Source organism: Podarcis gaigeae (assembly GCF_964106915.1).
Source record: "Podarcis gaigeae genome assembly, chromosome: 3".
NCBI lineage: Eukaryota > Metazoa > Chordata > Lepidosauria > Squamata > Lacertidae > Podarcis > Podarcis gaigeae.
The window spans coordinates 76,207,674-76,224,915 of record NC_139680.1 but is presented as its reverse complement, the minus strand read 5'-3'; the positions used below and the strand labels follow the sequence as shown (position 1 = coordinate 76,224,915).

The 17,242-nt window shown below is 41.0% G+C and overlaps 1 protein-coding gene across 1 annotated transcript; it reads left to right on the top strand.

Moving 5' to 3' along the window:
* The first annotated feature begins 5,843 nt into the window (after nt 1-5,843).
* On the top strand, nt 5,844-15,443 carry RBM34 (RNA binding motif protein 34). Its single transcript, XM_083732639.1, has 11 exons — nt 5,844-6,127; nt 8,019-8,190; nt 9,761-9,900; nt 10,761-10,980; nt 11,355-11,414; nt 12,050-12,093; nt 12,917-13,000; nt 13,185-13,248; nt 13,342-13,384; nt 13,805-13,923; nt 15,102-15,443. Exons 1-11 carry the CDS (start codon nt 6,081-6,083, stop codon nt 15,384-15,386), a joined length of 1,278 nt encoding a protein of 425 aa, XP_083588765.1. The 5' UTR covers nt 5,844-6,080; the 3' UTR covers nt 15,387-15,443.
* Nucleotides 15,444-17,242: the final 1,799 nt, after the last annotated feature.

Here is a 17,242-nt window from a genome sequence, read left to right as displayed (position 1 = left end):
TATTGGATTCTGTTTCTAACAGTTTAATTAAGACATTTCAGTGTCTTCAGGATTACCAGCTATAAATTCAGTTTAGCTAATATATTGGTGGTTACCTGGGGTTTTTTTTTTTTTTTTGGTAAACATTTCTATCATTTCCCTTTTGATTCCATACAGTATAGAGAAAACAAATGAAATATAAAACCAGAGCAATTAAAAAAACACATAGATAACAAAAGTATTTTAGGCATACATCTTCTGCCAGAGAGTCAGTTATACCAAGTGTACCGTATTTTTCGCACCATAGGGCGCACCGGACCATAGGGCGCACCCAGTTTTTTTGGGGGGAAATAAAGGGGGGGAATTATTTCCCCCCCAGGCGCGGGGCTGGGGCGGGGGAAGCTTGAGCTTCCCCCGACCCCAGCCCCAGCCCCCAAACAGGCAGCTCTCTGCAAGCCGTGGGAGCACTCCCGCTGCTTGCGGAGAGGTCCGCGAAGCCTGGGCGCGCTGAGCTCAGCGGCGCAGGCTTCGGCATGCTGGCAACTCTCCGCAAGCAGCGGGAGCGCTTCCGCTGCTTGCGGAGAGGTCCGCGAAGCCTGGGCGCGCTGAGCTCAGCGCGCGCAGGCTTCGGCATGCTGGCAACTCTCCACAAGCAGCGGGAGCGCTCCCGCTGCTTGCCGAGAGGTCCGCGAAGCCTGGACGCGCTGAGCTCAGCACGCGCAGGCTTCAGCATGCAGGCAACTCTCCGCAAGCAGCGGAAGCCCAGCGCTGGGCTCCCGCTGCTTGCGGAGAGGTGTGCGAAGCTTGGAGAGCATGAGGGGTCGGTGCACACCTGCATTTGCACCATTTGCACGCCTGCATTTGCACCATAGGACGCACACACATTTCCCCTTCATTTTTGGAGGGGAAAAAGTGCGTCCTATGGTGCGAAAAATATGGTAAGTTGGGAGCAGTTGTTTGGGAGCAAATCATCATACAAATGTACCTCTGAGCCAAATTTCAAGTTAATCTAATCTACAATGTTGGTACCATTGTCATTGATGATGCATTAGATTCCACAGATCTTGTTGAGGCTTGCTAGGCAGCCACTATTTGTGCTTGCAATCAAACCCGCTTTCCCAATTCCTTTGGCATATGCAGAAGGCTTGGAGGAGAAACAAGAATTTCTCCCATGTGCACTGTCGCTAGGAGAAGGTAAAAAAACAGCAGGGTCCTTCTCACTGTTTATCCTCTTTGCAAAGCAGAAGTGAGAAGACCTACACCTCTCTTCCAGGCCCTCTGGCACAGGCAGAGACATTTTTGCTGGGGCAGTTTAGCTTTTAAGTATCTGATGGGCTCTAATATTTACTGTTTTGGTTATTAGTTGGTAACATTGGATTCCATTGCAGACACTGATGTTGCACTCACTCACACCAGCACCTAACAGGATCTTTAACTGTGTAAAAATGTCTAACAAACTACAAAATGCTGTTTCATGTGCAGCACACCTAGGAATGTCCCCTTGCCCAGCACACCATTGATCAGAACATAGTATGGTTAAAATAGGCTGACACCTTCTTTACCTCAATGGACTGATAATGTTCCAGAACAGTTGTTGGTTATGGTTTTGTTCAGAGAGGCTACTTGCTGTAGGTTCGCCTATGGCTGGGCCCAGTCCTTAGAGCTCCCAAGAACAGAAGCACAGCTAGCGTTCTTGATTTGTAGAATTTGTCTCACACCCTTCATCATAGATCATTTTGGGGCAGGTGACAACTTTTAAAGTTACGTTTTACATTAACCCAGCAGAAGCATCAAACAAGCAAGAACATAAAACAAAATACAGTACTGCATATTGTCTTGAGATTTTAAATGAATATATATTTTTAATAAATAAGCAGTTCAGTACCAGAAAACAATCAATCCATCTGTCATCATGTTAATCCACAGGTCCATACATCTAAGATACTCGAAAGGCCTAGAAGAACGAGGAAGATTTTACAGCTGGCGCCGAAAGTGTAACTTAAACTGTTACTTGTGCATTGCATCTGTTTACAATTGTGGTATATAAAGAGCTGTCTTTTAATTAATTATTACAGATCCTCTTGATGTCACCTGTGCTTTTCTTGGCACCCTTCTGTTTAAAGCCAGATACAAGAGTGCTGGGTTGGAGGAGAGTGTTGGGTCAGAAGGTTATGAAGATAGGTCTACAGTAGGTGTCCCGCCTTGCCATGTGCCGCTCTCAAGTACTACAGTGGCTACAAAGTCATGTGGTGTGACTCACCAGGCTCTTACTGCCCCCACCCCCGAACAGGCACTGGCAGCAATCCTGTGTAGGTGCCACTCTGTTCTCATTCTGCTTGGGTGGCAGCAGATTAGAATCCCCAAAATGCATTGCCTAATGTGAACTTAATCATATTATCCGGTAGCCTAAAATAGTATCCACTCAAATGGGGATCTTGGGGGAAGGGGAGAAATGAAGCGACTAGAGGGGAAGAAAGGAAAGCTAGGAGGAAGAGGAGATAAAGCAGAGCAACAGGGGTAGGGGGACGGAGCAATCGGAGGGTGGCACAATGATCAGAAAAGGGGAGCAACAAGACACCCACCCACAGGTAGAAATGGAATCCCATAATATAGAGTCACTTGAACTTGTACAGTTTTTATATGGGATGTGCCCTGCCATCAAATCACATCTCCATGGACTGAAACATAAAAATTGCAGACCACCACTTTCAGCACCACTATTATCAAAAACATATGAGAAACAAGTCTTGATCAATCCTCATGATTTTTACACCATCCAATCATATTACTCTGTTTCCATATGTGTTCTGTGATTTAATGGTGGTGATGTTGGCATCCTATGTAATGCTCATAAAGATCTACAAAGATCCACATTTCTGTGCCATAGTAGCACTAGCATGTACTGGATATGTGATTTTACAATTCAGTATAAGTTTTAATTTGATGGTCAATTGGGGGGACACCTCTTGTAAAAGACATGACAACTGAAGATAATCAATTTTTAATCTACTTTATCCAACTTTTGCCTAGACTTCACAAAAAACGCTGTGTCTCCTCTGTCTGTGAGGGCATGGGATCAGTCACCCACAGTTGACTAGCTGAGCAACAAAGCCACTTCTCCCTTCCTCCTCCCTGCCTGCCTGCCTGTCCACAAAGCAGAGGCAGCCCTGTTGCTCCATTCCTCACTTGGTGGAAGGGGTCCTTCCTCAGAGTGAGGCATTGTGGGTGAGGTCACCCAGTGACTGCCTGTGCTGCCACCACTTAGTCACTACGGCTATGTCAAAAGATTGGTTTTTAAACTTCAGGTTCTGTCAAAAACTTGATTTGTTGTCATCACAGCAAAGCAACATCAGGGGGTATCTCTCGTTTCCACCAGCTCCCCTACCACATCACAGCCTGGGCCAGCAGGTCCCCCAGTTCTCATGGGTGGCTTTTCTGGAGCTGCGGCAGGAAGGAGGAAGCAGAAATGCCCTATTCTGTGAAAAGTTAAATTGAGGATCAAGCACTCAAATTTTCCCCCAAAGAATAGTATTTTATTGAAAATGAGTCCTTAAAATTCAGCCTAACTTCACAGGAGATTTCAAGTCTTAAGCCTATTACTGCAGACATGGCTATATATCACTCCTTATGCTAAGAAGTTTACATCAAGTGGATGGTGCTCTTGCATCTTGCACTGGCCTAATTACAGCCCATGGCATAAGAGATAAACCACCGCCACCCCAATGCTTTTGTAGCTTAATAACAGTTTAACCCAGTGGTTTCTATTATGGTACAATTAAAGACAAGAGCCAGCTTGAGGGTGATGTGCTGGAGCTACTGGCAATCCTTGCAGACTCTACCTGAGTGAGTTCCAAATATTTGTTTCTTTGCAACACAAGGAATCAGGAGCAGCCTGTTTTTACCTAAGTGTCCTCTCCAGCTTCCAGTTTTAATGCTGCAGCTAAGTCCCTATTATGACTAGAGCTTAGATAGCTTTCCTCACTGGTGGTGGGAGGTGTCCTACCTATTACAAGATTCAAAAACATGAATGGGAAAATCTGTGCTTTCCTCTTAAACAACAAAACTTCTTTAACCCTACCACCACAAGTGTATACGTACCGTACTTTGTAGAGTATATGACTTACTAGCATCAGAAACTGAATTTATTTTGGTGGGAGTAAAATGTATCTGATTTATGTGTGGGTAATTAACAAAAGCTACCAGCATGAGTTTGACCAAACTGCGGGAGGCAGTGGAAGACAGGAGTGCCTGGCGTGCTCTGGTCCATGGGGTCACAAAGAGTCGGACACGACTAAACAACAACAATTAACAAAAGTATCAGCTGGGGGCCTCGATTCAAAATGTGATGCTTTGCATGTCTGCTTACAGTTCTTGGCTACTCTGCCTATCCCTCTTGCAATGAACAAATCATACACTGTTAAGTTTAAAAGCTTTACTTAACTATAGCCAAAGGTCTGGTTCATGCATTATTCTGTGCAGCAGAAAGTAGAACACTGGTAGATTACTCTTGGATGCAAAATACCGCATATACTGTAGTCTGAACTACATACTCTCAAGTTCAGACACATCCATCTATGGCAAGAAGAGATTGATGAAAGGAACAGAAGCAGCTTCACTCCCTAATGGAGAAGAGGGGGCGTGGCCTAGCTCAGTCTGGGAACAGAACTCTCTGGTCTTAATCCCTTCATGCACTAATTAGCACTCCTGCATAGCTGCTTGACCACTTGCTTACCTTAAATAACTTCCTTAAGTTACTTCTTACCTTCACCTTTAAGCACCTCACCATGCTCACAGCCACACAGAGAGTTTTTGCTTATTTATTCAAATAATTTAAGGACCCCTGGACATTTAAGTGATTACCTATGAGATCGCCTTACCCACACATGCCCACTTGACTGTTTCAGTTGGTGGAATTGGCACTGCTACAGGTGCCAGATAATACGTGTCTGTCTTTGGTGCCTGCTAAAAACATTTTTTTAGACTACTCAGATGCTTAGAAAGTTGAGGTCATTTTAATGTTCTGTATGTTGTAAAGTAGGGCTGTGATTTTTTCTCAATTTTATTGTATTGTCCTTTTTTAAACCACTTCAAGGGTTTTTTGTTTTTGTTTTACAATCAAGCAATGTATAAATTTTATGAAATAACTAACCAGATGTAACAGCGTCCTTTAAAAATCCAGCCTGAGCAAGGAAGTTGTGGGAAGACCAAAATGGGCTAGGCCAGCTGGGTGGGGTTTGGAGTGCTTCCACTTTCGCAGGACAAGAGCTGACACAGGCTTCTGTTGACTTTTAACCATCGGATTTGTACTGTTCTGAAAGTCAAACAGGGACTGTGCCAGCGCACAGCCAAAGAAACTTTATTTGCATCATGGATTGCAGGGGACGTGCGAACAAGAGAAAACCTCCAACCCAGAGATCAGGAGATCCCTGAGATTTTTCCTCCCGTTTATGTCCAGAAGACGCAAGTGTGGTACTGCTTTGAATTAAACTACGGAGGCAAAAGCAGACGAAATAAGAGTAACATAAAGGTAAGGTAAAGGTACCCCTGCCCGTACGGGCCAGTCTTGACAGACTCTGGGGTTGTGCGCCCATCTCACTTAAGAGGCCAGGGGCCAGCGCTGTCCGGAGACACTTCCGGGTCACGTGGCCAGCGTGACAAAGCTGCACCTGGCGAGCCAGAGCCGCACACGGAAACGCCGTTTACCTTCCCGCTGGTAAGCGGTCCCTATTTATCTACTTGCACCCGGAGGTGCTTTCGAACTGCTAGGTTGGCAGGCGCTGGGACGGAACAACGGGAGCGCACTCCGCCGCAGGGATTCGAACCGCCGACCTTTCTTTCTCTCTCTCTCTCTCTCTCTCTCTCTCAAATGATGTCCTCCTGAGGTTTTGAACTGCATCTCCTATCCCCGCCCCCCCCCCAACTGGCTGGGGCTGACGGAAGTCTAGAACAGCTGGAGGGCACCACGTAATGGGGCGGCTGAAGTAAAATGGCGTAAAAGAACCGGAAGTTTACGTCCGAGTGTTCCTCTGAGCTTCACGCGGCGCTGTGGGGGCGGAAGCGGCTCGAGCGGCGGCGATAGTGGGAGCGTGGCGAAGGCGAAGATGAAGATGAAGCAGTCCAAGGCGGCCAAACTCCGCCCCGTTACCGGGTGAGGAACGCGGCCCGCGCTATGCCCTCTCTCCCCTCCGCCCCGCGGCTCCCATCCCCCCCCTCACCTCGGGTGCTAGAGGAGTCCTGGGCGCCGGCCGTCGCGGTCCCTTCTGATCCCCTCCTGCCGCTGCGTTTGCCTGCCGACCCTCCAGACCCCGCCTGCGAGACTTCTGCGCAAGCTTCTAATTGTGTGTGGCAGGGGATTTAAATTGTGGAATTGTGTTACAGCAAGCCTGCAGCTTATGAGGGGGTTACATTCCTGGGGATTGTGCCTAAAGCTAAAATCGTGTATAATCATAAACCCACTGGGTTCAGTGAAAGGTGCGATTGCCAAAATAATTTTCCCTGGATCCCCACCACGTTTTTTATTTTTTAGAAATCTTTTTGACGTGTGTAAAACTGAATGCGCACAAGTTAAATGTGCATAAGTTGTGCACTTACTGTACTTCATTTCTGTCTTGTTTTGATTTCTATAAATTACCTAAATATAGTTAAATGAAGGAATTTGCCATACTTACTCAGGTTACTGTGTAGTTTAGGAGGCTTTTAGCACTTTAAGCTAGAGGAAGTAAAATGCTAAGGCTACACATTAATCTGAGTATGTATGGCAGATATACTGCAAGTGGTTTGACTTGCTATTTTTTAAATAACAAAACTGTAAAAAGTTATTTTGTTATGTGATGTGACAAAGCTTTAAGTTCAAGGGGTACCAGACTTGGTACACGAGGGAAGATTTATGCACTTCTGTAGCCTTTCACTCTTGGCAAATATTTTTCTAACATTTATTTATTTCATTTATTAGATTTATATACCACCCTTCATCATAAGATCTTAGGGCAGTTCAGAGAACAAAATAAATCAATATAATAAATAATAAAAGCAAGTAACTAAGTAAAACAAAGCAGCAATACAATACCCCCCTTCCCACAGACATCTGCAGGACCTGCCTGCACCTGCAGATGAGCTGCAGTGGTGCGTGAATCTTTCCTAATATACCAATTACAGATAGGTAGCTGTGTTGGTCTGCCATAGTCAAAACAAAAAAAATTCCTTCCAGTAGCACCTTAAAGTCCAACTAAGTTAGTTCTTGGTATGAGCTTTCGTGTGCATGCACACTTCTTCAGATACCTGAAGAAGTGTGCATTTGAAGAAGATGCATCTGAAGAAGTGTGCATGCACACGGAAGCTCATACCAAGAACTGACTTAGTTGGTCTTTAAGGTGCTACTGGAAGGAATTTTTTTTGTTTTGACTAATATACCAAGACCCCTTAAATTTAATATTTGTCACATCACACAGCAAAATAACTTAATAAAGTTTTGTTTTAAAAATAATTTTGAGACAAACCACTTGCAGTATTTTGCAGTATTTTTGGAAAGACAATATAATTGCTCCTTCTCTCAAATGTATACCTGAAATTGATTTCTGGCAATGTAAAAGTAATCATACAAGAATAAGAGCTGTCTCCTGTTTGTTTTTCTCCTCCTACATAATGCTTATCTCCTGGCAGTCAATGATTTTTGCATTATATTTTCCTTTAATTGGAAAACTGCTGCGGAAATTATCTTGTAAGATTGAAAGGCAAGGTAGAAACATCTAAGCAAAAGTAGGAAAAACTGCAGGCCATTGCTTGTGAAGTGCCATGTGTTTATTTTTCCAGAAGTCCATGGCCCATTGGCTCAGGAAGCAGACGTATGTGCAGAGACTTCTCCATCTGTATACTTACAGCAAATGAACCACTCATATTGTAGTAATTCTTCAAAAGTAATGACATGCACAATCTGCTTGGGTTTTTTTTTTTGCATGATTATTGGTTTGTTTTACCTGTAGTTTATGCTTTATAGGACAGTACTAAATGGGATCTGATGACCAACTTTATCTCTTTAATAGCACAGCATGTGAGAAAGATGCTGCCACTGTATCAAAGGAAAATTATGTTGTGGGTCAAGTGGCCAACAGTCTGTTTCAAAATAAACCCACCGCACGTGTCACAGGTTCCCTGGTCCAGCTCTTCAGTGCTCCTGAGGCTGAAATACAGCCAGTGTATGTTGCTGTGCCAAGAGTAAGCACATTTCTTTACCTATGTAATTCCCAAAATGTGAGTTCAGTTCCCAGTACTGAAGTATGCCAGCATTTGGAATGCTTGACGTCCCTTAAATAAGACTGCAAACTGTAGATGTTAACTGTTAACAGTTCCATATTTCAACTCCTTAACCAGGCTGTGAGATTGTTGTTTGCATTCATGTTACAGACACTGAAGATGACAGATCATTTTGTTAACATAAGGATGGTCGTAGCACCCTTATTTTTCACACTATGTTCTTGTTTGAAACTGTTGATACATCCTTTTTGGTGTTGCGGGTGGAGGAACAAGCAGCTGATATATTTTAGATTCTCAAAAACAGCAGCTGTGCCATCATGATAAGTCTTGGGTGCCATAAAATATTTTAATGATTGTTCCTTCATTGAAAGCTTATGAAACTTAAAGGTGCTCTTAAAATATATTTGTCAGCTGTCATTGGTAATGCTTCATCTTCTTTCTGACAGAGAAGAATCAACAGAGTGCTTTGCCACCAACAAGTATTATAGACAGAGCCTCTAAGTTACATTGGGCTTCTGAAAGCAGAATTTTATCCAGATGTTCATCCCCCCCCCCAAATTACCTGATGAAAATCCCCCACCCACCCAATACAGTCTTGTTGGTTGTGTGATTATCGATCAAAACAACATAGGATTTTCTTTTAAAAATAAATAAATGTGTTTTTCAGTTTTGGTAGAGGCCTGATTAATACTTCACCAGTGTTGCATGAGAACTGTTTTCACTAAGGCTGGTCCAATGCTGCACAGTTCATGTTTGTAGAAACTGCATTATAAACCCAACTCACCTGCTTCTTGTGGGGCTTCTTTAGTATGGGACTAGCCCATGTAGTATTGACTCTGATTATACAGGTGCAACTTATGAAATGGCCCTTGTGTGAAGTAAAAAAACCTTTAAAAGAGAGTCAATAAGCCCTTTACACCTGATTCAGTTTAATTCTAATCATCAGTACCTTTTAAAAATTGCTGTTTAAAAATACCTCTCAACATAACAAAACAAGGTATTATGCTTGAGTGCCCTGAGCAATTATCTCCCATTCTAAAATTGCAAACTATTACAAAAACCATCTCAAAAGTGTGAGATCCTCAAGATTATTTTATACAGTGGTACCTTGGTACTTGAACAGCTTGGCTCCTGAACGCCACAAACCTGGAAGTGAGTGTTCCGGTTTGCGAACGTTTTTTGGAAGCCGAACATCCATCGCGGCTTCCGATTGAGTGCAGGAAGCTCCTGCAGCCAATCGAAAGCTGCACCTTGGTTTTCGAACGGTTTTGGGAGTTGAGCCGACTCCCGGAACAGATTAAGTTCCAGAACCAAGGTACCACTGTATCTGAAATCACGTGTGAGAAGTTGCTTAAGGTATTTTTTCACATAAAAATTACATGAATAAAGGAGTGGGATGGGGGCATCTTAAAACTTAAGTTGTACCAAAGTACAAAGTATATTACCTTATTGCTGTCCGGTGACCTTGTATTTCCCCAACCCCTTGTATGACCACGTTCTAACTAATTCTTTAAAATCCCTTTTCTAAAAGGAATGTAAGAAACGGAAGCTTACGGAAGAAGAAACTGCCACAGAAGTTAAGAGTTCGTCTAGTAAAGAAGAGCCTTTAAAAAAAAAGCTAAAAGCTAAGAAGAAGGATATCTCTCTTGCAGAGGAAAGAGTAGCAAGCAGGTAAGTGAAACACTTTAAAACTGAGTAAGTTCAGAATAATCTATTAAAGGCAACCATGTGTCCTCACTCCCCCGTGGTCTGACTTGATGACCATTAGTAAGTCTTTCCAAATTCAATAGAACTTACTCCCAGATAGGTAGGGTTAGTATTACAGTCTAAACTGTTTGTCTTAGTTTGCAGCACTTAATATAAACCAAATTTTATCATACTTGTCATTTCTGTTGATTGGTTATCTTCTCTGGGTACTAGGAATGAGACAGAATTTAGAAATATAGATTGATTTAAGGCACATAATAAATTTTGGGTTTTCTCGTTGAGCAGTGTACATTTTATAGAATGACACTGTTGTAGAAGTAAAGGTACTCTGTCTTTGATTAAAACAATTTGAAGGCCAGCAATGATTAATAAAAAAACTATGCATGTTCCTTCCGAATTAAACCCAACTGAGTTCAGTTGGACTTACTCTCAGGTAAATATGCACAGAATTTCAGCATAAGCATGTGAAATATGCACTGGCTCTTAAGAGTATAAATTGTATGCATATCTACTCAGAAGCAAATCCCATTTAGTGCCATTCAGTTCAGTGTGATTTACTCCCTTATAAGCGTGTAAGACTGTAGCTTTCATTTATGTCATGCTTGGCCCCACTAAGGTTTGTTGACTGCTTGTTGCTTAAGTGACAGTAATTGCATGTTTTCAATATAGTTGTTGTCAGTCTCTCTAGCAATGTTGTCTGTTTCCCCGACCCCACCCGCCGCTTCCCCAGACAGTGGTTAAGTAGAATTAAAATATAGATTTTTTGTGACTATTAAAAAAACACCTGCTAACAAAGTTGTTGTACCTTTTCATGGTTTATCAAGGGAATGTGCTTTGGATGAAGCAGATGAAGAGGAGGAGAAAAAAGAAATACAAATTAAACAAAAACTGAAAAATAGACGTTCTAAATTGGTTTCCCAAAAGCTTTCAGATGAAGATGCTGGACTAAAACAAAAGAAAACACAAGTTAACCCGGCTGAGGAAATGCTAAAGAATAAAAGAACAATTTTTGTGGGCAATTTACCTGTTAGTTGTAAGGCACAGGTAAGTTTGTGGGCAGAGGAGTTATGGTCCCCAGTATAGCAAGTGTTCAGGAGTTTGTTGTCACATATGGTATCTCCATGCCCCCATTTTTTATCCTTATAGAAGTTTTAGCACCATATATTTTTCTGTGCTTCTTTGACCTAACTGAAGATTATATAATTCAGTTACAGATAAACCAGATTTCCCAGTTCTGTGTTTTACTACCCCCCCCCCATTATTTTTTTTAGAAGATGTTGTACTTCTTGTCCTTAATACCATGAGCCAGATAAAAGTTGTGTAGGGACCATCACGCTGTATGAATGAAATATTTGCTGCTTATTATTTTTGCTCACATTTGCTCTGACAAATTACACCGTATGCTTGTTTCAATCTAGATGCTGAAGACGTTTTTCAAAGAATATGGGCAAATTGAATCAGTTCGTTTCCGCTCTTTGGTATGTTTTGGTTGTTGATTTTTATAATATTAGCTGCATGTATCGTCATGGGGAGAGAGTCTCTGGGCAAGAGCAAAATTGTGCTGTATGTGGGGAAAGTAGTGGCTCCTTCCACTTTGCCCATGAGCTATTGCCACTTGGTTCTCATACAGCTTCCGTAGCAAAAGGGTTAGTTTTGTGGCTGGCAATTTGTCACAGTAGAAAAGATGCTGTTTTTTCCTTGTTACCTACCTACTGCTTGTTCCTGTATTAAAGGGCCACAACAGGCAGCTGCAATGGTGCTGCCATTTGGAACTGGAAGAAGTAAAGCTGGAGAAGCAAAGGAGGTGAGGGGGGATATGGCAGGATAGGAGCAGAAAAGCATCTTATCCAGTGTAAACCAGTTATGGCTTGGCTTAGCCAAGGAATTATTTCTAGTTAGCACACATCCTCCCAAGTTCTGTATCTACACTCTTCCAAATAGTGTTGGACTTTGCAGCTAGCAGGAAGTGCATCAACATGACCTCAGGAACCCATGTCCTTCCTCCAGCAAGAGATTAGGGAAGGATCTAGTGTGGTGTTGAGTTCATAATGCGATATTATAACGGAACAACACCTACCAGCTAATGCACTATTTCCCCCCCTTCCCTTTCCAGATTCCAGCTGAGGCTACTGTATCCAAAAAAATGGCAGCCATAAAGTAAGTTATAATTTTTTAATATTTTTTAAAAAATAAAATGTGTTTAATTTTTAGAGTGGGGAAACTCTACACATTTTCACTTAATATTTTTTTTCTTTTTAGCAGTTAATTTTTGTTAATTGTTGTTATTTTCAAAATAAATACATTCAGTAGGTTTGCTAAAGACCAGGGTTTCTTTCTACTGTTCTGGAACAAATTGGGAACTGATGTTATTCTGCCATTCATTGTGTTGATTGGTATAAATGGTAGAGCAGTGAGTAGTACTTGTGTGGCATAATAAAGCCACATCCAACTTCCTACTTGGGAAAGGTAGAAACTATTTTTCTACCCAATTCCTTAGTATTGCTGATTGATTTCAACATCCATTGTGCCAAACTAGTGCATTTTTTTAGCCAAATGAAGACTCCTTAAGATGCTTCCTAATGGGGCAGGAAGGGGCCCTGTCTCATTCCAGCAAAATTGTCTTACAATTTTGTACTGATGAAGAAATATCAGGAGAGACTGATCCTGTGTATTCCGGATGAAGAACGTATACAACTAGGCAGTTCCTTAAAATGTTTGCTAAGTGCCATTGAATTCAGTGGAATTTGTGTCTTAGCAAACATGCTGAGGATTGTGCAATATATTCTAAAGCAGGGGTAGAGAACCTTTGGCTCTCCAAATGTTGTTGGACTCAAATTCAAAGGAGGATGGGAGTTGTAGTTCAACAACTGGAGGGCCACAGTTTCCCCACCCCTGTTCTAAGGCCATCCATTCAGCTTGCAAACGTACATATGTAAATTGTAATTAAATGTATAGTAAACTTCATTTTTTTCCCCTTTAGGCGAATGGTGCATCCTAATATGAAGTACATTAATGCTTATGTCGTTTTCAAGGAGGAATGTGCAGCCAATAACGCCATAAAATGGTATTTTTAAAAAAGAATACTTGATGCTGGATTTTATAAAGTATTATGACATGCATTTAGTTAAATAAATCTTAACAAAAGACATATCCTAAATTGTAAATACCTTTTCTGAAGTAACACACTGTGCAAACTGGGAAGGTAGCTGTTTTTTTCTGATTATTTTTTCCTGTTGTGGCTTTAATAGTAATGGAACAGAATTTACCAGTGGATTCCACATAAGAGTTGACCTTGCTTCAAAATCTGCATGTGTAAGTAATTCAATTGCTGTAGGAAGAAACTCCCCGCCCCTAGCTGCTTCCTTAGACTGTTGATTCAATTCTTCTTCTTCACTTGTTTTACAGCACGATAACAAGAGATCTATTTTTGTGGGAAATCTCCCTTATGGTAAGTGTTAGGTGAAATTTTACACTCTTCTTTTCAAATCTATGTAGAATTGTCTTGCAGAAAAATGACAGTTTCAGAGATCCTTATGAAATACATTATTTTTGTAGCTTTTGCAGACTATAAAAGATTTAGACTGCATCTAGAAAGCTTTTAATATAAATGTATACTCATTTTTAAAAGCTGCTTTCAGATATATCAATAATAATTTGTTTTGCCACAAACAGTAAGATGATGCACATGATTTATTGTTACAGCTTAACAGAAATATATATACTGTAACAGGTCACATTAAAGTAGTTGTTGCTGGTACTAAAAAGTCCGACATTTAAATTTTAAATGAAAATATTTTGAATTTTGGCACATGCCTAAAACTTATGTTTTAACACAGGCATACTTTTTTAAAAAAATGTTTGCTTACAGAAATTGATGATGAGACAGTAAGAGACCATTTCTCTGAATGTGGAAATGTAATCAGTGTACGAATTGTGAGAGATCGGAGCACAGGCATTGGCAAAGGTTTTGGTTACGTTCTGTTTGAGGTACGTCAATAGCTATTCAGTATCTGTGATGACAGAAACTTAACATTGTATTAGCACTTAACACTTGCTGTGATTGAAGGGTAGCTGGTTTCATATGCTCAGCTGTTAGCAATAATGTAACATTAAAACTGTTATGGCAGTTACAATGATGCACCTTCTAAAGAGTTGATAGAAATTACTGCCAACTCCACTGAGGGTGACATCATAGCTAGACACCTCTACAACTGAATGGTGCAGCGTTGGGGAGCTGTCATCTGTGACAACTGACTGTGCTGACTGGAGATTTTGAGAGTTGGAGTCCAAAGCCCCACAGGCTCCCAATCCCTGGCGTAGGGAAGGCACCAGTTATCATGCAGTAACTTCTACAGAATTGAAAAGTTCAAAACAAGCAGTCTCACACAGCATGATTCCCGAGTTTTGCCAAGTATCACTTCTCCGCTCTGAAATATCTATAACTAAATTTGTAGTCAAGCAAATAGAATTGTTCTCATAAGAACTAAAAGCTCAGTCCTCATCATGTCTTATTCAGAAGCAAGTCCTACTGAATTCAGTGGTCTTACTTCCAAGTAAGTGGGGTTAAGATTGCAGACGGAGACAACAACGTTCAAATTCTGCTGCTAGCAGATGGTGTCTTTAATCTGTCTTACTTCTAACACCTTCACAGAGTCAGAATTTTTCAACACACTCCCAAGCTGATGTGCCGGGCCATCTATATTTAATTTTTCAGTGACATGTTCATGGGGGGGGGGGGAGTATTAAAGGAAGAAAGTTGAAGTAGGAAACCTTGTTTGCAGCACAGACTTGCTCACAGTTGATGTGTTTGTAAGCAGGAAAATTTGCATCCATTTCATGCTCCAAATAATAGTTTAATCCGAAAGAAGAAAATTGTAGGCAGTTGGATAGCTTTCCAGTGGCTATGTTGCTTCTGTTTACTGTTCATTTGGGGTAGACCTGTATTTGCCTAGTTTTAAAGTGGATGTGCTGACATGATTTTTTTTAAAAAAACAATCCCCCCTTCTAATTTAGCTGCTTTAAATATTTTTGTTTTATTGTTTATTGATTATGTTGTAAAGTGGATTTTTATTTTTGTGAATTTTTCTGAAAGGAAAATAAATATTAGTTACTAAGATGTAAGATGAACGCCTAATTTTAGATGTTGCCCTTTATTTTCCTCAAAGACTACAGATTCTGTACACCTTGCACTGAAGCTAAACAACTCTGAACTGAAAGGAAGAAAGCTACGAGTGCAACACTGTGTTCAAAAAGAAAAAGCTCCACAGAAGAGTTTAGTCAAGAATGTAAAGAGCCCTGTTGGACTGAAGTATTCAAAGTCTTCTTCACTGAAAAATGCAAAAGGATTATCGAGTAACTCTTTTGCTGGTGAAAAAGCAACCCCAATGACAAAGAGCAAAAAAACCAAGTCAAAACACATAATGAAGAAGAAACCGAGAAAATCCATTTGAAATAGTTATGTTGCAAGTTTTGAATTGTATTTTTAAATAAATTTTATGTCATAGTCATTTGGGAGTTCTGCATATTCTGTCTCCAGAGTTTGAGTTTAGAAATTAAGCTGGATTAATTCATAATATTAACAAGAGAAGTCACACTAAGAAAGTTCAACACATAACAATTTTACTAGCCCGTCTCCACTCACTATGTAGTGATTTGGGGTCTAAAAGGGAAAGAGACAGTCTACTTCAGTAAAGTTTACTTAAAGAAGATTTGCTAACCACAAGCATTTGATCATTTACAAACCTGTTTTTACTAGTGATTGTCCTTTCTACTGTTACATTAAGTTTGTTTCCAAACCTTCAGCAGTATACTGTTGCACACCACCCCAGTCTCCGAGCAGTGTAAGATTTCAGGGGTTCCAGGTGCTTACCTAGGTTTCGTGTTTCCATTGGAAAGATTTACAGTGGAGACTAAGGTGTATTCATGATATATGATCTGTTTACACATATACCGGTATACCACGAGCTTACAATGGAGGGATTCACAGCATTAACATTCCAAGAGAGTCTTCCAGCTTCTAGCTCAAGGTAATCCGCTGTCCTCAAGGCCTTTTTGGGTGGCCTTTGGCAACATTTGATGCCTCCCACCCCTGCAGGAGGAAGAGGACCCACCTATTTGTCCTCTGGTGCTGAGCCACTTATTTAGAGGGCCATTATCAAACCAGGAAGCTAGCCTGGCTATTCCAGGAATTTGAATCCTTCCTTAGATTTTAGCCCTTGCTGGATCCAAGAATTATAAGGGTCTCTGCATCTAGCCTACTTCCACCCCCCAAAACTCATAACAATACTTCTAAGCTGAAAATCACCACATTATCAAATTGCATCTCCATGTCCAAGCTTAAATGTTCCTGTTTCTGGAGATTTTTTTAAAAAAAGATTTCCCGTATTTGAACCAATTGATGAAAATACTTTTAAAGAGAATGCATATTACTTCATTCCTGTATTTCAAACTTGCAACTGTACCTGTTGTATTGTTGTTGTTATAAGAATTTTAAGGTCATATATATATATAAATGTTCATAACTATATATATAAACCACGTCTGAAACCCGCACAAAAAAGGTCCTGAACAAATTGACCTCATATTTCTCTGCAAGGTCAAAGTGGGAAACCTCCCCATTGTCTCTTTCCTCACAAATACTGTCTTAAGGGCACATTCAAGATAAGAACGGGGTGAGCCTGTGACCTAGATTCAGGAATTAAGTAGTTTTAATAACAAAAGAGTGGCCAAAACCCAGATAATGAAATCAGGTAACTTGCCAGACAGGAGATAAACAATGTACTCAGATTTCTGATGTATCTGGGGGTGGTCTTGGACTCCAGGGTGGCAAATTAAAAATGTCTACATAAGGGCTTGCGCGTATGGCTCAGGGTCCTCCTCCTCTCTCCTGTGTGTGGGGGAGCATCCTGTTGCAACAGTTAATAAAGATCAGGCTTACTAGCTGCTTTGCTTCTCAATATTCTCTGGTTGCGCTGTTATTTTCTCCTACCTATAGAGAACCTACAAAAGGACTTTATATGGGCTCTTGGGTACCCTGCGAGGGAAAAGGAGCAGTTTTTTTTTTATTTATTTATATCATTATCTTTGCAGCAGGTATCCCAAAAAGGTCCATGTAGCATCCAGTCAGGAGAAATCTGGCCATGCTAATCATGGATTTTTGTGGGTTGTGTAACAGAACAGACTTTTTTGATAGACTTGGTATATCTACCCAAACTGACTCCCAGGTTGCCACCAGAGCTGGCTGAGACATGTAAACAATTTATTTGTTCAGTGACAGGTTATAGGGGAAATGAGTGTCGATTAACAA

What these genes read in the sequence shown, in the direction of transcription:
- RBM34 (XM_083732639.1), top strand. Translation starts at nt 6,081, where the DNA reads ATGAAGATGAAGCAGTCCAAGGCGGCCAAACTCCGCCCCGTTACCGG. An exon ending in GAGGAAAGAGTAGCAAGCAG is followed by an intron (nt 9,901 to 10,760) that starts GTAAGTGAAACA and finishes TGGTTTATCAAG; the next exon opens with GGAATGTGCTTTGGATGAAG. An exon ending in TGTGGGAAATCTCCCTTATG is followed by an intron (nt 13,385 to 13,804) that starts GTAAGTGTTAGG and finishes GTTTGCTTACAG; the next exon opens with AAATTGATGATGAGACAGTA.